The sequence below is a fragment of the Simochromis diagramma genome, unplaced genomic scaffold (assembly GCF_900408965.1).
Source record: "Simochromis diagramma unplaced genomic scaffold, fSimDia1.1 OVJJ01000501.1, whole genome shotgun sequence".
NCBI classification, from domain to species: Eukaryota; Metazoa; Chordata; class Actinopteri; order Cichliformes; family Cichlidae; genus Simochromis; species Simochromis diagramma.
Window position 1 is genome coordinate 3,080,591 of NW_024387320.1, and position 27,100 is coordinate 3,107,690.

Consider the following 27,100-nt stretch of genomic DNA (forward strand, 5'->3'; position numbering starts at 1 on the left):
GCTGGGGCTAAAATACATAATGTGCTTGCAGTTTCCTAGAAAGCCTGGAAACTTGAAATCCTTTTTTTTTTTTTTTAGTTGTTATTCTCCACCTCTGTAGGGAAGCCTCTTTGCCTCTTAAACAACGTCTCTCTGCATTGTTCATTTACTCATATTTTCACAGATGTCTTAAAGAATTATGGAGAGTCACACATCAAACTGTCGTCCTTTAAAGCGCGAGTCATATTGAGTTTAAGATTGGTGCACGATTACATTCAGATTAACTGCTGATGCCTGAGGTGCTGAAACAAAGCTCCTCCATGCTGCTGCACTGAATGTCTGATCTCTGTAGTGCAGTGTTGTGCGGGGTTTCCCTCCCTCCCACTCACTGATGGCGCTCTCATCCAAAGCTCTCCAAACGCATGCTGCTTGCCCGTTTGGTATGCAGCCTATAGCCCTGCGTGGCCTCAGAGATGCACCGCATCCCTGTTCAATCACAGCAGCAGCAAGGCAATCAGTAGGCAACCTGTCCAAACAACAACCCCGCGGATGTGGGAGGGGAGGGGAAAAGCATCTCGACAGCAGAAATGTAATTTGGAGGCAGTGCTGAGAGAAAGGGCTCAGTTGAGTAATAGATTGCTGGTCAGGGAGTGATGCCTCACTGTCGCCCTCCATAAACCTTGAATGTGTGGACACATGCCTCCGTGGGCGCTGCAGTGGGATGATGGGACACTTGAACCTAAACACAGAGTACAAACACTGAAAATGCCCGTTTTTTTATTTAAAGTTGTATCCTTATCTTAGTGTTTCACAGCACTCAGCATGCTGACTGGGATGTGCCAGTGAAAAAAATCCACCCAGCACGGTGTACATGTAACACAGGCATTAATTAAATTCATTGTTGACATTTCGTGCACATTATGGTGTTTAATCATAACTATTTTAACCAGCTGCAGTGACGTGAATGGATGTGAGGAATTAATGGAAATGTGCAATAAACCTGGGCTGTGAAATGACTGCAGAGTTATGAATGATGAATGGAAAACTACTGATTAAAAAGCGCTATATGTTTGAAAACCAACAAATGGGGTATTACAGAGTTGAATGACTGTTATTTATCATTTAATTATTTGGCATTTTGCTTCTAAAATGTGTTCTAGTTAAATGGAAATCAACTGGATTTGAGCTTTAGAGTTAAATCTTGATATTTGGATGCTAGGAGTCGACTTAATCTTCCTAAAATCGATGTGACATGCTGTTAAAATCTATTAGTAAAGTAACTTTTTGACAATGGAGCCAATAATCAAAAGAATTGGGACTCCTAATAAAGGCTAGCTGCTAAGCTCTAAGCGAATAGACTTTTGTTTCCAGTAAGCGCAGGTTTGGAAAACATAAAGCTGAATCTGAAGTCAATGTTTACCTGCTGCTGAAGAAAAAGGCGAGGTTTTATATTTCATCTGGTCAACAAGGACTTTTATCAGAATAAGACAGGAGGTCACTGCCTTTATGTCGTCATAACAGACGGAGACTCACAGGTGTAGGATTATAACATAGTCCTCATTGCTGTGTACATTTGAATCGTGTAATCCTGAACATTAATCAGAAGTTTCGGTTAAATTTTCCGCCGACCTCACCCATATTTGTCGACAAGGGCAAAGTCCGTATTGGTTTTGTTGGTTCTGAGAAATGCGTTGATTTGGAAAAAATGTGTTAGTTCAGAGAAATGCAGTTGTGTTTTTGTTTTGTGTCTTTAGTAGTCCTCTTCTTACATTAAGGTCAGATCATGATGGAGTTTTTAATTCATTTGAGCTCATTAATTAGCTGTTTTAGTTCCTCCAATGACGTTACAGTTCATTGACTCACATTTTTATATGTCGCAACACATCCAGTGCAGCGTGATTTTGAAAGTTGCATAAGTTAGAGATTATTGAAGATTTATAAATATTTGACTAATAATTTGTAGACTTCAGAGATCATTTGCTAACACATAGTTAACCTTGGCTCACTTTCAAATCCATGCAGCTGGAGATTTACGTGGGTGTGAATGTTGGTTTGTCTACTGAATTAAATACAGAAATAGTTCTTCATAGACCCTCCTGATATAATACTGGAAATGTGTTGGTGAGCAGGCTTTGAAAGGCTTCTAGTTGTTCTTCAAGCTGCCTGCTAATTACAGTAGCCTGCTTATGAGCAGAACCTAGCTCACATTAGGTTAGTATGCTGGGCCCTGGTCACACATGCCTAGAGACTGGTTGGCAACCACCTGGCAACCACTTGTTGCTAGGATAAAAACAGTATTCCTTCCTGACTGATGTCAGTCGCTGTTAGATTGACTGCTAAAGCCCTAATTGTGTAGGCTCTAGAGACCAGTTTGTGACCCACTACTAACCATGGGACACTAGAAAAAAGTTGCATTTCCCAATCTGTAGTTGGCAAGTGTTTGCTGGAGGTTGCTGGCAGTTAGGCGAAATTTTCACAAAGAGCTAAATGGCGGTACACCAAAAATCTACTTGTGATTGCTTTGGTTGCTGGCAGATTGCCGTCATCACCTGTAGTTTGTATAGAAAACGCCAACTACTCTCCAACCAATCGCTAAGTGCTAGTGCAATGCGAACCTGAAATGACAGTTTGCAGTTAAAGTAAAAGTTACATGTTTGGAAATGCGTTCATTTTAAGTGAAAGCACAGCTCGAGTCTTTGTTTCCAGTTTACGTATCAAGTTTTGTTACTGCTTGGTCTTTACAGCTGTTTGCAGACAAATTGCCATCTTCCATGCAAATTACAGGCGACTGTGGGAATCTGTTAGTGACCACAGCAATCACAAAGATTTTTCTCTCTTTGTGCCCTGTTTCACCTAGCAACAGACAGTAACCTCTAGGGACCGCTTTCCAACAAGTCAAGGACTACACTTTTTCCCACGTAACTGAGGCTTTAGACCTTGAGAACTTTGAGTGACTATAAATCTATAATCTATAAGAAGTCTTCTAATAGAAGATCCCCAGTCCAAACCAAGGAGGAAAACGAAACTCTTTGGGGTTGCATCAGCAAGTTTAGCTGCTGTTAAAAATCTGCCAAATCAAAGTTCCCAGTCTTGTGTCTTGAATTTTTGTACTAATTTGAAGTCTCCCATTCCTTCTGGCAGCTTTAGTCTCGCTTTATAAGAGTGCAAAGTGATGTTTCACAACATGACACCCTTTTGTAAAATTGACTAATCCACAAATTAAGCACATTTAAAGCAATATAAGGCATGAACAAACCTGTTAGAAAGCGTTACCAAAGAAGCAGCTAATTGCGAGTTGGAGGAGCATCTTTGAACTTCAAAACAAAACCTTTTTCCAGCCTATGTGAGAAATCAGTAATTGTCTGTGGTTGCTCTGAAATGCAGAGCAGGATGCCCTTTCTGTCAAAACGTCCTGTGCTCTAAATATTGGTTGCTGCATGCTAATTATTTTGCAGAAGCAGTTGTTTTGGCTCCTAGCCTGGATTTTCCACAAGCATGTGGGATGCCAGGAGCTGGCATATAGAACAGAAAATGTTTTGTTCCATTTCAGATGAATGTATGTCATGGCCATTAACAACATAATCCTTAGGAAAATTATAAATGCATGCTCTAACACGTTATGGGGATAAATAACATCCAGAAGTGCTTTAAATCCGGAGGATTCAGGTCCCACCTGTCTGTCTAAACAGCAGTTTGTCTTTGCTAGAAGATCTTTATTCATCGATCTGCTGTGGAGGCTCTGCCAGCCCAGACGCTTAACACTGAATTTCATTGTGCATCTGTCTAGATTTTCCAGCTATGCTAATGTACCAGCATACAGCGCAATAAAGCCGAAATGATGCAGGGTTTATCATACGAATTTTCATAATCCATTAGCATCTGCCCAGCCTTAAATTACACATGCTGTTCAGTTGTTACGCTGTGATTAATACTAATGCTGCTATGAACATGTACGCACGCATGCATGCAGAGGATCTCCCTTCTGTCCATTAGCTTGTAGTGTCTTGAAAAGATGAAGGAAAGTACAATTTGGTTTGACTGGAGTGTTATGAAATATTCAACCATGTTAGTGAAGGGAGCTGGTTTAACCCGAACATTTCTCTCACTCCTCTCCTCTCGAAGAAGAAGCAGCAGTGGCAGCAGAAACTGGGTTAATGAGATCCTGCCTCAATCTAAAAGCTCTTGTCTCTTGTTCTTTAAGTGTTTGCGCACTGGCAGCATGCAAATCTATTACATATCTGACTATGTAAAGTTTTCTCGAAACATAAAGACAACATTTTTAAATCTTAGTTTAATCTGTTCTTTAAAATCTGCCTCCCCTCATCAGAGGGTATGATGGCAAAGAGTAAAAGATTTCAGACTCTCTGCAGTGAAAATCTTTGTTTATCCAACAAACAGACTTCCTGCACTTGAACCGTCTCACAGTTTCTAAACAGTGCCAGATTTGAGGAACAGGCGCCAGACTGTGGCTTCAGTTCTGGACAATTTTACTGCTGCTTTTCAGTCCTGCCAGAATAAACTGGCAGCTTTCACACTGCAGACATGAGAGCAGCTGATCATACTGAAGACTGAAGGACCAAATGACATCTCTGTCACTGGCCACGCAGAATCTAAGGAAACAAATGTAATAATACAGGTTAAATCATTATTTTGATTTACATCAGAGGCCTGTCTTATTTCAGCAGGTGTTTTACACGTCTGCTGGTGTAGTTGTGAGAACCATTTTCTAAATTAAGTCTTGTAAGTGGGTATACATTTTGTCATCATGCACTTTTATAAAGCAAGAGAAGTACAAACAGATCAATTTGCAGATGTAATTCAGTGTTGTAGGCTTTGCAGTGTTTGCAGCTGTTGGTTCTTGGTTTTACCCTTAAAAACATCATATCTTGTTGATTTCAGTCACTCTGAGGTCATTCTAGGGGCAAGCTGAATTCTTTTTGTCAATGTGATGCTGCAGATTGATTCAGACCTGGCAGTAACAATTTCAATTACAATGTGAGATTCTTGTCAGAGTTTCATTCTGAGTCTGTGCTGCTCATAAAACGTCTTCCATTGTTCATATGGGCTGTCTTCTGTAATATGACTGCTAGCTGCATTGTCTTGACACGGTGTATTATTGCTTACAGTGCATTGTGTGCAGCCCACACACTATAAACCAACCCTTTTCCCTCTCGTCTTGTTGTTTACCTTCAAATGTCTTAACTGTTCAGTACACCATTCACTGTAAACATGACAGCTCTTTTTGTATCCTCTTGTATAAGACAAGACCTCAAAACCCATATCAGCTTCAGTGTAGATTACCAAACAAAACTGCAGTTACTCCAACAATTACAAAGCACTCCATCTTCGTTCCTGCATGAATCAGATGGAGGAAGTGAGTCATCAAGCTGAACGAGGATTCCTTTTGGGTTTGGTTGGCCTGTGGGACTCCAGATGCAGTGCGGCGCTGGCCGAACAGCTGAAGCAAAAACCTAGCTGTGTGAGGCCAGTGTCAGCCTAAAAGCAAATCTGGCAAACTATAAGGTGACTTGGGAGGGGAACATGATACAGTGTACAGTGGAATACTTTGAGGATTCCCAGGAAAAGGGGATGGCTTGCACATCACTGGGGAAAATCTCACTGAGGTAGTTAAACCTCTCCTCATAGCAGGGCCCCCTGGGGTGGATATTTCAGCCTGAAGTTCTGGATGCTGTGGTCTTTCTGCATGGAGGTCTGAGGTGGTGGTGCCTATTTTTAACAAGTGGTGCTGGAGGTATGGTACAATTACAGAGGGGGCCATACTCCTCAGCCTCCCTGGAAAGGAAGGCCAGGGTATTGGGTAGGAGAGTCTGTCCATTAGTCAAACCTTGGATCAGGAGGAACAATATGGTTTCTTGTCCTGATTGCCAAACGCTGGAGGAGCTCTTAGTTTTAGGCAACAGTAATCACAATGCTGAGGAGATGAGGAGAAGAAAGGTCCTTTGTTTTAGTTTGATTTGTATTTCTCTCACAAACCACTGTGTTTTAAGGCATTCTGTACTCCAAACAAGGCTTTTGGGGTCAGAACACTTGGTGTGCATTAAAGGTAAAAACCTGGTGTACGTATCTTTCCCTTTGAAGTCCAGATGGGCTTTTCTCTTCCTGGAAGTCTTTTATTTTACCAGCAACACCTAACAGCACAGCACAATAATCACAACCAATTTTCTGGCTCTGTCTCTTCTGCAGTTTCTCTGCTGGTTTGTTTTGGAGGATAAACAGCCTTTTCCTGAGCTCACGCTGCCCTTTTCCTCTTAATTAGCAGGTGAAATGACACAAGCAACCTTTCAGCACAGGGACAAGCAGCCTTCAGATAAGAGTGATGCCCGAGAGTTCAGTGAAGGTGAAAAGAAGAAAAAATGGAAGGAGTGCAGGGAGATTAAGAGAGCACAGCTAACGGGGGTTGAGAGAGGGGGTGGGATAAGACTTTTTTTTTTCTTTTTTTAGAGGAACTGTCTATGCTGGTTTGTTTTTCCTATTTTCTGCTCCATTGAGCCTGGCAGGGAACTGTGGAGGCCTGCAGGCTTGATAGGTCATTACAGAGGACGGCTCTGCTGCGAGTGTAATGTTACAGCGGCTGTGACATGTGTGCTTCATGGCTGTAAGGGCAGCACTTTAAATGTTGGTCAAGGCTTGGTAGCAAATGTGTTAAACATCGGTGGCTTGTATCTTAACTGTGAAAGACAGCCATGGAGGAAATCTCTTTTTTTCTTTTCAGTAACTCAAGAAAGGATTTTTTTTTTTCAAATATTATTCACAAAAAAATCTGAAATATCAAAAATCTAAATTTCAAACTCAAGTTTTTCTTTTATTATCTGTATATTTTATGCATTCTAGGTAACGTTTTAGCAATTTAGCTTGCGTCTACTAACATAATGTAATATATAAACTATACACATTTCTGACATGCTCTCACTCAAAGCTTAAGCTGTTAAATGAAGGATGGAAAAACATCATAACAAAAAGTAAGCTTACCACTTCTTTAAAAAAAAAAAATGTAATATGACTTGTCCTGCTGGTATTTGAACCACAAAATGGACTTCTCGTTTGTCTGTTTGAACAAAATGCTGCCACAATGTCAATTTCCTTCTTAAGTGTCATTGAGTTTGGAGCTGACTCAGAGTAAACATTCACTAAGCTAACAGTCACTTTAAGTTTGAGTGAACTCTGGTTTCTCAGCAGTAGTTTGTTCCTCCTGCTGCCAAAGATAATGGCTGAGTCCTGAAAGACAATTGATGTTGGGTTAGCTCTTCTTACCCAAGTAACTCTGACAGCAGTCAGATCAAAGAGAAATTGGTCAGAGAGTAAACATTAGAGCAGGTAACCGTTCATCTCCAGCCCTAGTATAAAGCGGCAGAAGATGGAAAACCTCATATAAACTCTATAAACACTAGACAACTTTATTAGCTATACCTAGCTATACCTATAACTCAGTCAGACCCCATTTTGCCTTCAGAGCTGACCTAAGTCTTTGTGATACAGATTCAACACGGTCCTGGAAACACTTCTCAGAGACTTTGGTCTATACTGACATCATAGCGTCACACACTGGCTGCAGATTTGTCTGCTGCACATCCATTACTTGATGTCATGTCAAAGATGCTTTACTGAATTGAGATCTGGTACTAAATGGAGGCTATTTGAGTAAAATGAACTCATTTTTATGTCCAAGAAACCAATTTTAGATGATCTGAGCTTTGTGACATGGTGTGTTATCCTGCTGGAAGCAGTCATCAGAAAATGGATACGCTGTGGTCATAAAAGAAACAATCGCACACACCATTACATCACCACCAGCTTGAACCATCGATACAAGGCAGGATTGAGCTATGCTTTTTTTTTGTTGTTGTTGTTGTTTTTGAAAACTTCTTACCCTATCTGCCCCTTCTCACTCTACCAGCACTTAACACTACAATCTACCTCAAGGTTCAGAAATGATCTTCTTCATCTACGTTGTAATGCGTGGTTATTCGAGTTACTGTCAGCTTGAAGTCATCTGGCAAATCTCCTCTTATCCTTGGCATCAACAAGGCATTTTCTCCTCGAGAACTACAGCTCACTAGATATTTTCTGTTTTTCAAACCATTCACTGTAAACTTCAGAGACGCTTGTGTGGAAAATCCCAACAGATCAGCAGTTTATGAAATAATCAGATCAGCTCATCTGTCACCAATAAAGTCAATTAAATCAACTTTCTTCCCCATTCTTATGCTCAGTTTGAACTTCAGGGGGTTACTTTTACCATACAATGATAAATACATTGAGTTACTGCCATGTGATTGGTTGATTAGATATTTGTGAAGCAGGTGAACATGTGCACCTAACAAACTGGCTATTGAGTGTTTGTACCTGCTTTAAACATCCTCCTCTCCCACAAATCCAAAATAATATTTGGAAGGTTGCAGGTATCAGGTTCTTTGAAGTGAACTACTTTTTACAATACATTTTTGATGAGGTCTTAATCAACAAGCGTTTATAATTGTTCCAAACTGTGCAAACGTGGAGGGGAGAGGGGTTGTTCCCCATTTATAGGAAAAATGTTACAAAGTATAAGAGAGATTTATCCAACTGCTATTACAAACAAAATATCCTGAGCAAAAACCTCCTGAGTGTCTATAGCTCAGGAGGGTAGAGCAGGTTGTGTACTAATTGGAAGGTCAACGCTTGATCCTTGGCTCCTCCACCAGTGACAATGTTAGAAAACCCTGAGGCAAGATACTGAACCCTAAGTCACTCCTGTTGCATATGTCGGATGTACGAGTGTGTGAATATTAGCTTAAAGCTAAAAAGAAAGTGCTTGTATGAATGTAGATGAATGAGGCATCTAGTAAAAGACTCTCTGTGTTCTCAAATTGAGTAGAAAACTGCTATATAAGCACTAGTCCATTTACCATTTACAGATGTTCTTACTGGGACACTAAGTGTGGATTAATTAACCACTATCTTATTGGCAGGTTCTTGACATATTGCTCACACTGTGTGGTAACAAGCTGCCAAGGCCTTTAACAGCTTACTGAGATACAAGGGCAGTGATTTTTTTTTTTTCCCCTCCAACATTTATCACTGGAAAAGCGCTGGAAAAACGTCTGCAAAGCCAACATTAGTGGAAACAGACTGCTGCAAACATGTAACAACAAAACAAACAAATTAAGTATTTCGCCTGGTGTGACGGTGGGGTTATCCGTGGGCGGGGGAGCTATCTTGGAATAATGAAGCTTGAACAAATGAGGTTTTCTAAAGCTTTTCCTCAGCAGGCAGCTTTGAATGCTCTCACACAGGGCGAGACGCAGTGATCGGATAGCTCAGCTAGCAGTCATCCTTTCTTTGAAGACGTTTGTTAGACTGCACTCAGCTGCCGACAAGAAGTTCAAACAAAACCCGTTTTTTTTTCTCTCAGACACAGGTGGTCACAACTTTTAGGGATGCTGGAGGAATCCTTTAAAGTTACTCCCCCCAGTTCTGTTTTTGGGAAGGTGCTTATAGTATTTGGGGATGGAAAGAGGCTGGAGATGAAAGCAAATGTGAAAAGCACCTCATTTGAAGCAAACTGGCAGCTTGCATCCAACAGTCTTCTGAAACAGCCAGACTCGAACAATTATGATCACACAGCGGCTGACTGGCTGTTTGGAGATGAGACACTAAAACTCCCTCGTGGTTCCACAGAGCTACTTCTGCCACACTTTGTGGTTGTAGATTAGTGTAATGTTTTTTTTTTAATTCCTTTTTTTAAACGATCATCATGTGTCACCTCTCTGTGATTGCAGCTTTGACTGTGGTGGTTTGAAGCAGCTTTAAAGCACTTTTGCCTTCAGATACGTGAACAAAGTCACCCCACTCTAATCTTCCGTCCAGGAAAGATGACTCATAGACAGCCAATCGAGGAAAGATATCGCAAAGTTTGGCTGCCGTTCTCCTATATATGTCTTTCTGCTGCATGTTGGCATCACCTTCTTCGCAGACAAAAGGCCAAATCAGGCGACGACAGAGTGTTAGTCACTGTTATGCAAAGTGTCAGGCTTGATGGAGGTGAGTTATTCATATCGGCACCTAATGCTGCTTCATTACCTTTAAGCCAACCAAGTAATTAAGGTTTTAAATTGGATTCCAGTTGACAAACCGTGGTGAGCCGTGTTTCAGGAGAGTTATTGATATGCAGGGAGTTCAGGGAATGAATTGATGAGCGAGGAGTGAAGGAAATTCACGCTGACAGCAGGTTCTCGCTGATTGGCAGTGACACGAACAGTGTGTCTGACAGACCTCCAGGCTGAGAGAAAGGGTCATTAGTGCACTGCAGATATATTATCCACCCTGAGGTGTGTGTGTGTTAGACTCTAAGCAAGAGACTAAAAAAGAGAAATCTACGAATGCTTTCCAGTCGGACCAACACGTCATGTATTGTTGCTGGTGTGATTTTTGTCCTCACCCAAATCCACCTCACGTCTCTTCCCAGAAACCTCTCCACTCTGCTCCAGCGTGCCACATCTCATCTCGAGCTTTCCGGTGAAGACGCAGCCTGCCTATTGATTTCACCCCACTGTGAACACTGGTTCACATCCGATAGCAGGAAGTAGATTACATGGTGGGGAGATGCACGGCTGAGATAGCAGGATAAATCTTATTTCCGCCCTCAGATAAGATGGTTGAGCTGGAAACCATTCTGAACATGCTTATGGATTGTTGTCTGTATCTGCACAGCAGAAAGCAATAAAGTAAGAGTCTGTGCGCTAACTGCTTTATAAAGAGCTTCTCAGTCTGAAGACTCTCCGCTGGTAAATTATGTTGTCCCGAGCCTGGCTTTTATGTGCAGTCGTCTATCTCAAGAGGTTTGTGCTTCATCTCATTCTGACGCTTAGAGAAGCAATTGAATTTTATGTCTGAGTGTAGATTTGTCATCATTGTGAGATCGGTTGTAAAAGTATGTGGGTTAAAAAAAAACAGTTTGACTCACAGGTGCAAAAGATCAGAAGCAAACGGTGTACAGGAAGCAGGCTGAGGCAGAATCCAAAGCACACGCAAGATTAAAGAAACACAAGAGCTGAGGCACAGAGTCGGTTGGATCAGGCTACTAAAACTAGAAGAGCCTTTGTAAAGTATTAAGGAATTATCCAAAAACCTACAGGTTTCTTTCTTAGCACAAAATCAGTTTGATAGTTTTTGTCCTGCTGACACTCTAAAGATGTATCCAGCAAGACACAAGTCAACATCGTGGCATCAATTTTATTTAATTTTTTTTAAATAAATAAAAGTATCTGAGCATTTTAAATGGGACCACAGCAAGCCCATTTGAGTCATACCTTCAATTTGTAGTTGTACTTAGATGGATGTGTGTGGCAGTGCCGAGAATTGCTTTCCTGTTAAAATGCTCCAGCTCTGGTTGAGCAACACGTTTTGGACATTATCTTCAACCACTCTCTTTATATGATGCAGTATTTATTGTTAAATCGATGACTGGAAGCAGGCCCGAGGCAGTGAAGTAGCCCCAAACCACATTTTGATCACTGTGCTTCAAGGCTGGTTTGAGGCTCTCCTGAAAAGCTTTCTTTGGTTTGCACGAAACACGTCTGCACTAACTGTGCAAAAACAACTCTGTGTCCACAGCACATTACTCCAATAGAGCTGCTCTTTGTCTTCATGGTCATTGGCCAATAGTCTTTTATGCACTGATGTTTGCTCTAATACTTAATAGATGCTTTTTGTCTGGCACACCTCCCATACAGGATCTGATTTTACACGTGATGACTATTGTTGCGTCTTTACCTTACAAGATAAAACACACCTTGAGGCGTTTGTTTTTAGTAACATCATTTTTGCACCAAATGGCCTGTTCCTATTGGTTGGCAGCTGTTCGAAATTAGATGAGCATATTGCAGTAAAATATTTTATTTCATGTTATTTGGAGATCTTTTCAAATCCCCTGCTAGGATCATATTCATTCCCAACCTTTTCTTCTAAAGGCGTCTGAGAATCCTTTTAATTTGATCTGACCCTACGTGACCTTTTTCATAATCACTCAAGACTTTTGTACAGTGCTGTAATTTAATGGATGTGAAGTTGTGATAAATGTGACTAATTACCAAGATGACGTTGAAGTTTAATTTTAAGCGTAAGTTGTTTATCGTGCTCATCTGTTAGCACTTTATCAAAAGGATCTTTGATTATCTAAATATGCTCAACAGACGCGTGCCGACTGTAAAGATTTCCACTCTGAAAACAAAAGTGTTTGAATGATGGCAATAAATTGAGAATCTATCAATAATCTGTCGGTTAAATGGGGTGTAATTACATTCTGTATTTGTTTGCTCTTTCAAGCAGGTCTGCTGTATTGGTGCAGTCTGCATGTGTGCGTAAACAGGTGTACTGTACCTGGGGGAAAGAGGCACTTGCTATCCAAAGAAAACAGGAATTTGCTCTGTCATATTCTCTGGTGTTTGCAGTGGCAAGGCGTAAGCAGCTGTGAAGTGTGTTATTATTGACCTTGGATGGTGAATAATTGATGCTTCCTACACTTAGAGGAAGTCTGCCCTTGTGTGTTTGTGTGTGCTCCACATAAAGACCCCGTGTTGTTTGTCTGAATCCGGCAGAAGGTGGTCTGCGGCTGTGTCAAGCGACCCGCTGTTTAATGGTCATCAGGGATGCTCTCTGTTATTCATCATCACTACCGAGTCCGACTGCATTAATGATTCAGCATCCTGTGAATCGCCACAGGAGGATTCAGAAGCTATACATTAAAACAAAAGAGTTGAGCCACAGTACAATCTGCCAGTTTTTATCCTGGGGAGAACTTCCCCGACTGACTGACTGTTATAAATGAAGCTGTCTGATACATAGAGCTGGAAATCTTTAAACTTTATTAGGTGATACAGACTCTCAGTTCTTGTAAACACTTCTTTGGGCGATATATATTGCTGTGCCTGGGGACGTTATCTAGAAAAACCTGTGCCTCCCAGGAGATGAAGAATCTGCTGATTAAAGGTGAAGGGATAACTCTTTAAGGAAAAACTGATCTCTCGAGTCAAAGATCTAAGCTGCTTCTTGCTGCAATAACATGTCTAACACTGGAGTCGAAGCCGGTGAATTTTCAGTTTGAAGAAGTCAGCGTGACCCACATTTTCTACATAAACACACTATATAATGTTCTCGCAACCTCACTCATCCCGCTAGAACTCTCTCACAGAAATGCTTTGTGCAAGGCTTTCAAGGTTTATAATCCAATATGATTTATCGAATTGCAGCAAAACCTTATATCATCTAACGCATATCTGGCATTGAGAGCTATAATTAAAAATATACTGCAGTGAACAGTAGCTAATGCTATTTCTGTGGTGCTGACATTAAGGACTCTGCTGCGCTACTGTTTTAGTTTCACACCTTCTCTCCATAGAAGTCAGACTCTATGTGTTGTCTGATGAAAGGACGGCAGTGTTTTATTTTGTTATTTCCTTATTTTATTTGTTTGCTGTTTTAAAGAAAATCCACTGGTTTATTGTTTTTTAAATCCTTAGTGACAACGCTAGCTGTGTTTGTTAATGTTGGGGAGTTTAATCGGCTATGATGGATGGAACATAACAGTTAAGCTGAAGCAAAATGCTCCCTTGGAGTCATTCTGAGCTGCTGCATCATTATTTCACAAGTAACAGAGATGAATGAACTGTACATCGGTGCCTTCTTTCCTTGTCAGACTCCAGGGTGGGGGGGCACACATAAAATATTACAGAGGGCTGCTCCTGGTCTTTGGGATGCACTGAACCCTAGTTGTAAGGTTAACTGTCTGTAGCACATGACCATGTAAAGAAAATTGGAAAGCTAGCATTTGGCTCAATTTGTGGCAGTGATTGCTTTTATGTACACCCACCTGACATTATATTAGGTACACCTTTCTAATACCAGGTTGAATCCCCTTTTTTGCTTTCAGAACTGCAGAGTTCGTCATAGCACAGATGCAACAGGTTGCACGAAACATTCCTCAGGGATTTTGGATTTCATCGTCATGCTCAAGAAACCAGTTTGAGGTGATTTGAGGTTTGAGACATGGCTATTGTTGCGTTTTCAGTTTCACCCCAGTTCTTTTTATTCCTCAGTTCTCCAGAGACGACACCGGAACTTAGTAGTTATTTCACAAAACCTTTATCTTCAGTCACTCATGCACCTTCCAGAAGTGGAGAGAATTCCTCTGCAGATCTCAACTTCTTTGTCTGTTACAACGAGTTTTATACAAGCGACCCCCCCCATCATAAAACCCACACGGTGTGTTGTAAACCTAAAACACTGTGTTTGTGTATGTATGTGCGAGCAAGTGAGTGCCTGCGTGTGCGCGTACCTCTGTGTGTTGGGTGTGTGTGAATGTGTGTGTGGGTGTGTGTGTGTTTTAACACTGTGTGTCTGTATATGTGACTTCCTGCTGATCATAAAGTCATCTCCTCCCACTCCCAAGTCACACCAAACTAAGATCCCCACTCGGGTATCCCTTGGGGAATCTCCACTGAGCTGTTGGCTTCTTGTTGTCTTACTCTTACAGCTAAGGATGAGGAGGGTCTCCTGCAAACCTACTTCTAAGTTGTGACAGTTATGAACCTTTATTACATTCAGGGACAAAGGTAACAGAGTTTTCCTCTCTTTCCTATCTGTTCCATATAGTCCTAGCATCCCCCAACTGTGGCTTCCTATTTCCTTTTATGACTGGCAGATCAAATTCTGATCCTACCATTTGAATGTCACAGCAGGAATTATCAGACCAGTTTTCCAATGCTGGTGAGCCTGTGTGAGTTGCGGCCTCAGATTCCTGTTCTTAGGTGACAGGAGCAGCGCCTGGTGTGGTCTTCTGTTATTGTAGCCCATCTGTTTCAAGTTTCAACATGTGGTGCTCAGACCAGCCTGTCTGGCACTAACAACCACATCATGGTTAAAGGTTCTTTTTCTTCATTCTGATGCTCAGTTTTAACTTCAGCAGGTTGTCTTGATCATGCCTACAGGCCCAAATTCATTGAGCTGCCTTCATGTTATTGGCTAATTAGATTAGCCAGCAAACCAACAGCGGTTTTCTTCTTGAACTCATGGGAGACTGGGCCATTTTTGCCCAGTCTCTTTCTTATTGTTGAATCATGAACTCTGACCTTAACTGAAACATGTAAGTGGTTTTTTAATGTTGTTCTGGGTTCGTTTTTTTGACTTCCTGGATGAGTCGTCCATGTGCTCTTAAAGTAATTTCTTTAGGCCGGCAGCTCCTGTGAAGCGTTACCACTTTTCCAAATTTTCTCCATTTGTGGAAAATGGCTGTTATTGTGGTTCAGTTCAGTCCCAAAGCCTTAGAAATGGCTTGTAACCCTTTCCAGACTGGCTTTTTTTTCTCAGGTGTTTCCGTTTTGTTTTTTTATGAGTGAAGTAAAAAGTGTTTGTTAAAGAAGATCATTACTGTAATTAAATGTAGAAAATAATGAGCATCTCTAACCTGACTGCAAGATTATTGGATATGACTAATGTTTGGCCTATTTCTGCAACATCAGTTTGATTATAATTTGATGATTTTGCGTATAGATTTATTCTGTTGTTTATAAACTGCAATAACGATTTCAACCACATTAGCAGTCAGTATTAAATAATCGCGTATGTATTTTTTTCCCATCATTTCCTGAGTGTGCAGAGTTGAATGCCTCCCTCACTAACTGCTTTATGAGTAAGCACTGATGTGGGTGTACCCGGTGAAATATTGTGTTGTTTGCAACATGCAGTAATGCTCAAATAACAAAATAATAGTCATGAAGTCTTCCAGTTAAACCAGTCACGGTGTGTGTATAGAGTTTCATTTAGCAGCATATTGGAGCTCGAGATAGTCCGGACATCACTACTTGAATTTAGTTCAGTTTTTAATTTATTTTTTTCTGCAAATCTTAAAGTGCTAAACAACTGGGGAGAACAGATGTTTATTTTAATCAGAGCAGCAAAACAATGTGAGCAGAGGGTACAGCATTATAGTACACCATTATAAACAAAACATGAAAGACACGAGGGAGATGGTGACTGATATTTCATATTTCATCCCAGTCTTCTCTCCGGACCCAAGATGACTGGATCTCAGTGTGGGGGGGGGGAGGAAAAAAAAAGTTCAGAGGCATTTAGAATCATTTATTTAAAAGCCACACAGCAGCAGGATGTGACGCTGAATCAAGTTGAGCTACAGTGCCTGTACTCCTCACAGTGAAGATACAGTGCAGCAATGCAGCTCATTGATGCGTTTTTAATTGTCTTTAGGCTCTGTTACATATGAATGTATTAAAGGACTCTGGATAAAAGCGTAGCACGGGTACCGAGGATCACTCAGTGTTGGTTTTGGTCTTTAGAGGGGAATCTGTGACAGTAAGGAAAATATAACACATCAACAATATCAACAAGCCCATCGTTCAGAGGCTGACAGACATGCTGTGTCTGACTCATCTTATCCTGTTTTTCCCCTTGGAAGGTTTCCTTTCTGAGAGAAAAGAGCTGAAATTAAAATACCGACGCTTTTCTACCAGCGTCCTGTGGCCTTGGACTTTGAATTATTCCATCCGGCCGCTGAATGCTCAGTTCATGTTTGTTGCATGTTCATTTCTCACTCATATCTATTTTGCTCTTCTGCCAAGTGGAGCCCACCTGCGACCTTTAATTGGCAGATTGATTCTGCTATTTGTAAGCTCGACCACCTGCAGAAAAGACCAGACTGACAGCTGGTGAAATGCCACAGAGTTGCAAAACACAAGGAAGACCGCAGTGTGGCTTTGTGGCCAGATGTCCTTGATAGAGCACAGAGTCGGTGACAAACAATCCATTACATGCTTGAATTGTGAACAGTGCAAAATATGAAAACCACCGCTGTGCAGCGTGTGATCGAAACAGTGAGTCACCGTACTTTCCTCGAAGCAACGTTTATTAGCGCAGAGCTGAGCAGCCAGTGTGTTTCTTCCACTCGGATCCGAGAGTTTCACTGCCTCCTCACTCGTGTTTACTCAGGGCAGAGCGGTAGCGGGAATGTGTGTTGTGTGTACTCAGGGAGGGCTGCATCAGGATACCAACCCTACAGTAGCACACACAAGCGGACACACAGTGCAGTGCCTGTGACTATAATATGACAGGAGCTTAGATAAATATTAGTTTTGCTTTATTTATCTTGTTGACCAACTATTGTTCGTGAGTGGACTGTACGTCAGAAGGGTCATGTGACATAGGCTGTGTTGTTCTGCTCTGTATTTTTTTTTATCTGATGCACAAAACTAAACCCAAACACTACCACAATCATAACAGAAATTTTCAGTATTTGCAAAATTATTGTGTTGATTAAAAACAAGCAAGATCCCTTGGCAACAATGATGATTATGACCTTTATGAGTTTTTTTTTCTTTTTTCATTTTTTAATGGCCCGTAATAATCACCTTGTAACTGCATCTTATTGTCTGTTCTTGCTTCTATCCATGCAGAAGTAGAAATCCTTGTAATTTTCATTAGATCAGTCGGTTAGAGGATCACATGAAGTGTGAATTAGCTGATGCAGAGATAAAACGTCTTCTGCTAGTTTCCAGATTTTCCACTTTCATGCCACCAGAAGCTACAAGCTAACATATATTTTGTCAACCCTGTAATGCCAAGTGTATCATGAATTCTTGTGAGTTGTTGAGGCTGAAATGCTGAATATAGCAAAAATGATACAAAATAAAACTAGTACATGTATAAGAATATTTTTTTATTATTTTAAATATAAATGTAAATAATCCAACATGTATTGAATAGATAAGGAAGTAGAAACATGTAATTATACAGCAGATTTTAAATCAAAGTGTGTAACGTTAAAAATAAAAGTACATTTAAAAAAGTTCTTAAAAAGCTTAGACCTCAGGATGGTCGAGTGATTGGGAAGCGACGATCTTGAGGGAGTTTATGGCTAGAGGTTATCTACCACATGCACGTGAAAAACATTTAAAGCCTTTAAATTCAAACTGTACCAGTTTACACTGGATTCTGTCATACCCAGGGAACCAGTGCAAGGCTGCTGTATTGTCCTTTTTGGTAATCTGGCAACAGTTATTGGACTAATTGTATATGAAGGAAATGATTGACTGACTCCAGTATACAGTGCATTCACATCAGACATTTCTAGATGTAAAAAAGCATGAATAACCGTTTGCAGATTAGAAGGTTTTAAAAGAGATTTTAGTCTGGATGTTGTTCTGAGCTTTAAGAAGAAGCCCACTGAATCTCACTCACAACGCTTCTTGATTCTCAGGCGTTTTCTTCAGCTCCAACTTGAGGCTGAATATCTCGGCAGCTGTTATTTGATCTACATCCTCCAGTCCTTTCTCGTCTCATTGAGCCGTATCACAAGGTCACGTCTCTGCTTTAGGACCAGATACAATGAAAGACCTATGTTATTCCTGGCATCTTCAGATGTACTACATTAGCATGCTAACACCCCCAAATTAAACAATGAGCATGCTAATGCTTGCTCTTCCTTGGCTTTAAGCACAAGCTAGAAGTATGATTGCAGAGGCTCAACCCAATCCAGGATTTCTGGAACAGATACCCATTTTTGGCGAGTAAAAGATCTCATATGGAAGCTTGTTTCCACCACTGAAAAACGAAAAAGTGGGGGTTTATCTCAAAATTGTAAAATCAGTAACTCAAAATACGTCAAGTATTAAAGTATATTATTTTCATTTAATTATTTATTTTCGCAGTGACAGAAACAAGCTTCCATACATTCTTGATATATCTGAGCCAACTTTGACTTTTCATCACTAGCTGCTTAGCTGCATTTGCTCCAAACAGCAGAGTTGTAGCATAGACACTGTGTCAAGCTGTCCTAAACATATTTTTCTTCATTATATTCTCTATAAAACTGCTGCTCTAATGTCTGCACTGATATTGTTATCAGTATCACTGATAGGTTCATATCATCCTAAAATATTTGCCAGCCCGTATATGAGCAGTTTTTCTTGTTCCAAGAGAAATCACACATTAAGTTAATAGCTGATAAAAGGCAAATCTGAATTCAACTGCTTGAATCATTTAAATTCTAAGGTATCTTTTATTATTCTCTTTATCAAATCCCCACCTGATGTCTAAAAGGTGAAGCAGTATCTCTTCGTAGGTTACAATGCAGCTGGAGTTCGGCTTAAAATGTCATAATTGCTGATGTCAAGATGTGCCTTTGGCTGCAAATGAAGCCGTGATGAAGTCTGCCGGTTCATTAGTGCTAATTCATGTAAAGTGAAAGGAAGAGGGAAGAGAAGAAAGGACGAGGATGAAAGAGACAGTAATGAGTAAGGACTGAAGGAGACTGGTGTGGGCCTGGGCGGATCTCTCCAAGCCGTCAAATTTGGTTTCCCGACTTAATTCATGCAAGCACAGGCAGAATTTTATCCTTATTCCACCCCATATACATTAGTATGTCATCTTTGTGGTTGCTTTTATTGTGCACAATATTCTTAGCAGTTTATTTGATCAGGCACTGCAGCGAGACAGAGAATATTCTCTGTGTGTTCAGATACTTTCAGACACATCAGAAGAAATCAAAGCCACTCAGGGTTTCCTTAGCACAGGAAGGATTGGCATTTTCACTCATTTACACTTTTCCTTGTGGACCTTTTATCATAATCAGGACTGCTTTAGCTCAGATGGTGCAGCTATTAGTTGTAGGGTTAGTGGTTTGTTTCCTAGCTCCTCCTCATCATCTTCCTGTCTGTCTGTAAGTCTTCAGCTTTTTTTTCCCCGGTTGTTTTTCTGATTAAAAATTCACAAACTTCAAAGCACAGATCAAAACAACATACGAGGGAGACTAGATAAAAGAGCTAAATTATATAAAAGTGTTGGAGCAAGACACTGCTAAACTCCAACCTGCTGCTCTTTGAGGCTGCACCAACAAACACAAATGTTTTAAACTAAATAATAGTATCAGCGTGTGCAAATGCAAACCATGAAAGAGATGATGTTTGGTCATTTCAGCTTTTTGATTTGGTCTGGTTTTGGTAGGATGCTACCATGCTAATATTTACTGATGGGGTTGTAGCACAGAGGGCCAATCATGTGAGAGGGTAATCACGGGCAGCAGGAGAGGAGAGGGCAGGTTGATCACACCGACTGAAATTGTTTCATATTCCTGTAGCTTTGTAGCATCAACCTTCTTTTATCTATATTTTTAAAGTTGTTGTTGTACTTTTTGAGTGCCTTAGGTGTTTTTATTTATTAATATAGTGGCTCTGCTAGAACTTTTATTGTAGGTTTAAGAGCTGCGGAGATGAATAACCGTTAGCTGCTGCAGAAGAATGCAGTGAAGTGTATTGATTTTAAATACAGTTCACTGCAAATGATCGGTCCTGCCTTTTAGCAAGTTTATAACACTACAGAGTTGGTTTGCAGACAGATTGTTTTGGTTAATGTTTGGCTTTCAGTATTGGGTATTTCAGTCTTTTGTAAAACTGATTATAGTTTAGCAATTCTGACTCTGTTTTTAGTGCTGTGGCTGATTGTGTCCTTTGGTGATGTTCCCTTATGTTCGGTGCTGATATTGTCTGTGCTGCTGCATTTAATTAGTGTCATTTGAAGAGTAATTTGGTTTACATTTCACAAAGACGATAATCCCAGTGCTCCATCATTGGGTAGTTAGCTTCCAGCCTTTAGGATGGTTTTGTTTCTTCTTCTTTTTTCTTAATGCCTTAACAAATGGTGGTTTTGTGGCTGATGACCCACACTGACTGCTGCGACCTTTTCATGGAAGCCCTTATGTCTTGATTCACCTGTGATACAAAAAAGTGCTTATTACTGCCGGTACAAAAGCAAGCTGCCTTGTGACGGTGCTAGAGGTTAAAATAAAGTTGTGCTAATTAAAGCAATATATTCAATAACTGTTGAAACATGTCAGTAAAAAACATAAATGTGGAAGTTTATGTTTAAAATATTTAACAGTACCAACATTACAATATGGACAAGAAAGTCACCCATCTGCACAAGGGTCCAGATCTGTTGTTGAGAAATCTCTCTCCAGTCCTGAGTGAGTGCATTGATAATTGATGAACGTGTCCCAGGTATGTTGAGTAGGACACATATCGGGACTAAATGGTGGCTGACAAAGTGTCTGGATATGCTCCTGATCCAGAGAGGCCTGCACTGCTCTGTCAGCAGGGAGGGCAGCTATTGTTCTGGTGAAACAGCCGCAGGGTGGGTGCTGCTGCAAGAATAGCACAAGTACAGGTTGGAGCACCTGATCTCAGCACCTCTGTGCACTCAGATTTCCACCAGGAATAATCACATCATACATGGTGCTCTCGTGGACATGCAAGGCTGCAGCAGCAGCTCAGAAACATCACCATGTGAGCTCCTTTGTGTTCAGTAGACAAATTTATCAAAGGCACTGTTGACTCAAACCAATCAACCTTATCAGAAAACTACTCACAGAGTATATTTTTGTTTCTGTAAGATTAGATTAAATGATATCCTGAGAAATGACTTTACAGTACAACAAAGATTTGAAAGCTTATTTCACAAAATAACACTTATAACACCTGTATGTACTATAGTGTATATAATCCTGTGTGTATGATTGTTCCCATCTGCGTTATAGATATCTGCATTTCTTAGCAGACTGAGCAATACTGCCATCTCTGTGGCTGTGTCAGGTTATATAAAAGCCGTTGCCATGAAGCTAGGTGGTTCGGTTTGCAGGTGTGCAGATAATTAGTACAAGTCTTGTCGGGAATTTCACGGAAAGATAGAGCTTTGCTAATGTAAGCTCAGCAGCAGCGCTCTGAATGTCAGGCTCAGCTCCTAATTGGGAGGTTGTTAAGCTGCTGTGGAGCCGTCAAATGTCTACCAATTACTTGTGCTTCCACTTGTAATACAGAAAATCATTGTCTTATTTTAATTAATGCTTTTCAAACTGGCCTGAAGACAGGTATATTAACCAGGATCAAACAGGATTTTTTTTACCTCGAAGCCATGATGATTTATAAAGTTATTATTGCCAGATGTATGTTAATGACTTTTCTTTGTGTCTGCTTGACCTTGTCTAGGTCTCCAGGGAGTTCCAGCTTTCCCTCCCCCCAAAATAAAATCAAATAAAAGAAGAAATTCTGGAGAGACCCTGGGAGCTTTGAATTCATACCTTTCCAGCACTAAAAGAACAAGATGAACACCGCAGGATGATGTAGTTCTTGCTGACGCTCTCCATGCAACGTATTCCCCTGGCTGACATAACTGGATAACTGGTGACCGTGGGATCAATGGAGCAATCTGGGAAGGATCTGAACCTCTCCTTTCTGCTGGAACATGAACGAGAAATGATCCTGAAGGTGCTGCAGAAAGACGAGAAGCTGAGGAAAAGAGAGGAGAAGAGGATTCGGTGAGGACTTCCACGTCACCATTTAAACTCACCGTCATCACGTTTACTTTTCTTAGTGTCCTGTGACATTCTTGTGTTTCTGTCCCGCAGGAGGCTGAAGAATGAGCTGCTGGAGGTCAAACAAAAGGGTTTCATCCGGCCACATGATTTGGGAGCCCGACAGTGCACTCGCTGCCTCAAGACTCTGGGCCTGATCTTCGACCGGGGCGATCTCTGCGAGGAGTGCCAGTCTCGAATCTGCAGCAGCTGCCGTATTGTGAACCCCAGAACACGCGAGTGGAGATGTACCTTCTGTGACAAGCTCACGTAAGTGTGACATCTGAAGGGGGACCAGAGCAGCGTTCAAGCTTTTCTTTGTACTAAAGATGATTAATTGCACCACATCTGCCTCCATTCATCTGTGAGGGTGCCCTGGGGTTTCACTGCTGTGATCTACAGGGCTTAAAAGAGAAAAAAGCACTGCTGGTCTGTGTAGATCTATCATGTTCAAAAGTTAAATGAGCTAACATGTGAGGACTAAACAGATGCAACATTATGCAACATCTTTCTCTGACACTTACCTTTTCTTTCTAATCAGGATTGTCCTTAGTTTCTCTTGAACTTACCCTGCACTATTGCCACATTTAGAGTTTTTCTGGCCTCTAAAATTTGCAGGGTTTTTGTTTATTTGTTTGTTTTTAGCTGTAAAGCCTCATTTTTCAGCTGGTTGTTTTACTGTAGTGTGATTGATCAGGTGCTGTGAGCTCTGTTTGGAACCATAAATCTTCCCATCTCTGCTCTGACAAGCCACTGTCCCTGACTGTCGCACACCTGGACAGTGAAAAAAGCCAGCAACCGTGAGCCATCACCAGCCTTGGCTCCTGTGTAATGATATTTTGAATCAGGGATTTTTAAACTGGTACCGTACGTACAATATTTGAAAGGTGCATTTAATGCAAATATCCCCAGTTTCTGTGTGACAAAGCGTCTCGACGCACTAGTATTCGAAACAAATGTAGTCTAATGAGCACTCGAAGGTTTCCAGTAATTCTCCCCGCCTGCTGATTTCCGTGATGGAGGGCTAAATAACAGAAACACCTCCCTGTGCAGTTCATTAGTGTCACAGCAGCTTAATAACTGTGCTTTTAAATAGGCTACGCTCTAAAACAGTTTCAGCAATAACTCAACATTATAACCCTCATGAATAAAGGTGTTATTTTTAACGCTGAACTTAATTAGCTTCGGTGTCAGATAAATAGTGTGACCGAGTGTGTTAGAATATCTTCAAACCTCGTTTCTTTGAACCTTTGGGTGCTCCTGGTGGGCGTAATTGTCCAAAGGCTTTGTAATGCCACTTTTGATTGTATCCTGACATTAAAACCTGCTTTAATCTGCTTTAGCTTTAAGCTCCAAGCTTCCAACTACCTGTGCGTGGTGGCTCCGAGCTAACTAAACATTCACATTAAAAAAATGTTTCTGAGAAATAAAGACGCCAGGTTTTCCACTGCTTAGTCTGAATAATTATGCTGAGGCCAGAAGATCATGTCTGCAAGAAGTAAAACTTTTCTCAGCTCACGCCCACACGTGTAGCGAAAAGGTTTACATGCAGAAGATCACAATTCGAACCAGGAGGAAGGAAAAATGGATTTTGCCTATGGGTGCCGGATTAATTTCAGAAGTTAGGAGGGTAAAAGGGAGAGAGAGAAGTAAATGCCCACCACTGTATTCAATAGTTTTTATGCTTTGTGCTGGATCTGTTCACAATGGTGATTAAAAATGCAAAAAGCGTGACATAAAAGTGTCGAGCTATGATTTACAACTCGTGTTTAGTGTTAGTTAATGAGACTGAGATGCAATCGCTGGCCAGTATTGCAGAGATGTAATATTGCAACAGCAACACTTTCAGAGAAATATATTTTTCTATGTGCAAAGTATTACCAAAGCTAAAATTCAAATGTTTTTCTCATTTTTGCCTGCTTCATTTACCCGGAGTTCTTTGAGTCGGTTGTGATGATTAAATTGAGAATTCAGAGACTTGGAAATAATGTGCGACATGGGAGAATAGAGCACTTTCCTTCCTTCTTGTTTCCTCTGATTTTACTTTTACTACATGTGCTGTCTTGAGGTGTTGATTCCCCTTTAATGTCTTTGTACGACAGGGAGCTTAAGGTGTCGAGCGGAGAGTGGTTCCTGGAGGAGAGGTCTAAGCGCTTTGAGCGGGGGCAGTTGAGCAGTGAGGTTGTCAAACAGACGATCCTGAGCACCCCGCTGAGTGAGTCCGACTGCTTGTGTTCTTCAAACCAGAATGATTACAGTTGAAAAGACATGTTAACGGTGCAACAGAGAAGCAAATGTGCTGATTTCAATACTCACTGGCTGATGCGTTTGTTCCCGAAGGCCCAGAAGTAAAAAAGGCCGCCCCTTCAAAGCAGGAGAAACCTGAGCCTGCAGTATCCAACAGATTAACTGTACTCAATGGTGCCAGGAGAAAAGGGTAAGCAGATAACACAGAGCTTTAACAGCTGTTTAGCTTCATACAAACACATACTGACCTTAATGAATTAAACAACATGAATGTTTAATGCATGCAGGACATGCAGCACATAGACAGGATAAAATCATCAGAGAGTAAATGTTCAATGTGTTGAGTGTGCACCTCAGTGTGAAAGCATTAGAAAAGATCATATGTATGTATATATGTATGTGTGTATGTATGTGAAGGCAGCACTGAGAGGCATACAGACAGAAAGCAGAGCAAATGATAAACAATAGACGATAGAGATTCACTTTCAGCATTTCATGGAGTCGCAGTTATTTTATCACTTGATGAAATAACTAGTTTTGTCCAAGCTAACAGACCAGCACCTCCAAGTTGGCTAAAAGTTGGTTCTACTCCATTACATCTTTATTTAATCACAACCCGACAAAAGCAACCTCCTTATTTGATTGAGGTGATGTAGGAACAATGACTAGCCCAAATCAAATTTCCGCTGCAGGATGCAAAGCACACGAGTAAGTTACTAAACTCACTCGCTTTACTTATAAAGCAAACAGATGCAGTCCTGAACATCTCTGTTTAGCACTGCGCAAAAGTCTTGAGTCACTTTCTTTCTGTTTTTGCTTAAGAATACAAGCAATAAGTAAAACAAAGTTAATCTGAAATATTTTCAGCATCCAAAGCGCTTACGAAGCAAAGCTGAAACAGTTGCCATTCCTGGAACTGCCTTCAGTGTTAAACTCTGGATTAGATGCTGTTATTCAGCTGACCTCTGTGTTTTTTCAGGGGTGGTGCAGAGGGTATGGAGTCCATGGCATCCAAAAACCTACGTCCCCGGTCTCTGGACAGATCGTCCCATCTTGATGCTAATCGGAGGGTCAGGGTCAGCAATCGATGCACACAAACAGCAGCGCACTGGGAAAACTGGGGAAAGTTGGAAAGTTTTTACATTTGGGGTGGAAAAACTGATTTTAAAGGTTTGCGTGGTTTTTTTGTTTGTTTGTTTGTTTGTTTGTTTTTTTAATGCAGCCTGAAGGAGCAGAGAGTGACGACCCTGAGGGCGCACCTGAGAAGAAACCTTCTGGCCCGAGCATTTCTGTATCCAGGCCCTCAGTTTCATCAGGTATTTTAATTTTTGTCCCTGCACAACGAGGTGATGTGAATCCTGCCACCGTCTCACAGCTTCATAGCTCTCACGCAAGCATTTTGATAATTCACAAACTATCGAAATAAGTCACACTTTCAAGAACATCACCTTTGAGGGTTGATGCAAAAGCACTCGTCTCCACTTCAACTCAGACTGTAGCTCACAAAAGATAAAATTATTCCTTCCTTTTGGAGAAAATGTCACATCTGCACGAATTACACTATTAACTTCCACACTCCGAAGTGCCGAACCTCTTCATCTCTTTCGGAGCACTTGCCTATGCTCCTATCTGCTGGCTCTGTAACTTTATCAAGGTTTTTTAAAATGGTTCTGATGAGGGTTTTAGTTAAAACAAAGCTGAATCTCTACTCAAAGCCAGTTGTCAGATCAAAGCAGTAAAAAAATAGTTGTTTTGGTCTTAGTATTTTTCTGTGCCTGATTATATAAGAACTATTCACAGCTTATTTTTCTTTCTGAGACTTTTTAAGCTGCCTGAGGCTCATTTCAGACCACAGCTCTAAACATTAGCCCCAATGGTGAAGATGAGGAGCAGTGAGAAAGGCAAAAGGGTATAGTTTGGAAAAGGCTTCACTCTCAGTTCCCAGGCCTGGCAGTTCTTCCAGCATAGAAAGAGAGAGGAAGGACGCAGAAATGAGCTCTTAAAGTTTTTTTTGTGCTGGCACTCAACAGCCGACGGGCTCCTCCAGGAAACTGACTGAAAATATAAAAACTTGATGTGAGATATGAAAAAAGACCCCTCAGCTTTCAGTTTCTACTCTCCAGAATTTAATTTAGAAACATTTGAGGAGATATTTTTGGAAGTCAAAACAAGATCCGGAGAAAAGAAGAAAACATTGAGTGAGCGGAGGGAATGCGCACTTTCTAATTAGAGAGGCTCTGCATAACCCCCTCATATGACTGCAGAGTACCTGCAGGAAGGTTTAGCTGACGCGGGGATTATGGTAAAGTGCTGAAGCACAAACAGGGTCTACACAGCAGAGATACTGGAAGGAAGCTTTACCTGCAATCTAATTACAAAAGTCAGATGGAAATGACTTGCTGCATGCTCAATACTCCACGTAAGAGAATCCCAGAAAGTTGACGGTGCTCATCTGGGCGAGTG

The 27,100-nt window shown here is 41.0% G+C and overlaps 1 protein-coding gene across 4 annotated transcripts in view; it reads left to right on the forward strand.

Annotated features, from left to right (window-relative positions):
- The window catches only part of sytl5 (synaptotagmin-like 5), a 45,060-nt gene that overhangs the window by 4,308 nt on the left and 13,652 nt on the right, over positions 1-27,100 (forward strand). For 3 of the 4 annotated variants that reach the window (XM_040005414.1, XM_040005417.1, XM_040005415.1), the window contains exons 2-7: positions 22,026-22,354; positions 22,445-22,660; positions 24,493-24,605; positions 24,731-24,827; positions 25,617-25,713; positions 25,860-25,953. In XM_040005414.1, the coding sequence (XP_039861348.1) occupies positions 22,236-22,354; positions 22,445-22,660; positions 24,493-24,605; positions 24,731-24,827; positions 25,617-25,713; positions 25,860-25,953 (736 nt within the window). In that variant the 5' untranslated portion in view covers positions 22,026-22,235. The remainder of the gene's footprint in view (positions 1-22,025; positions 22,355-22,444; positions 22,661-24,492; positions 24,606-24,730; positions 24,828-25,616; positions 25,714-25,859; positions 25,954-27,100) is intronic. The other variant, XM_040005416.1, reaches the window with a different exon arrangement.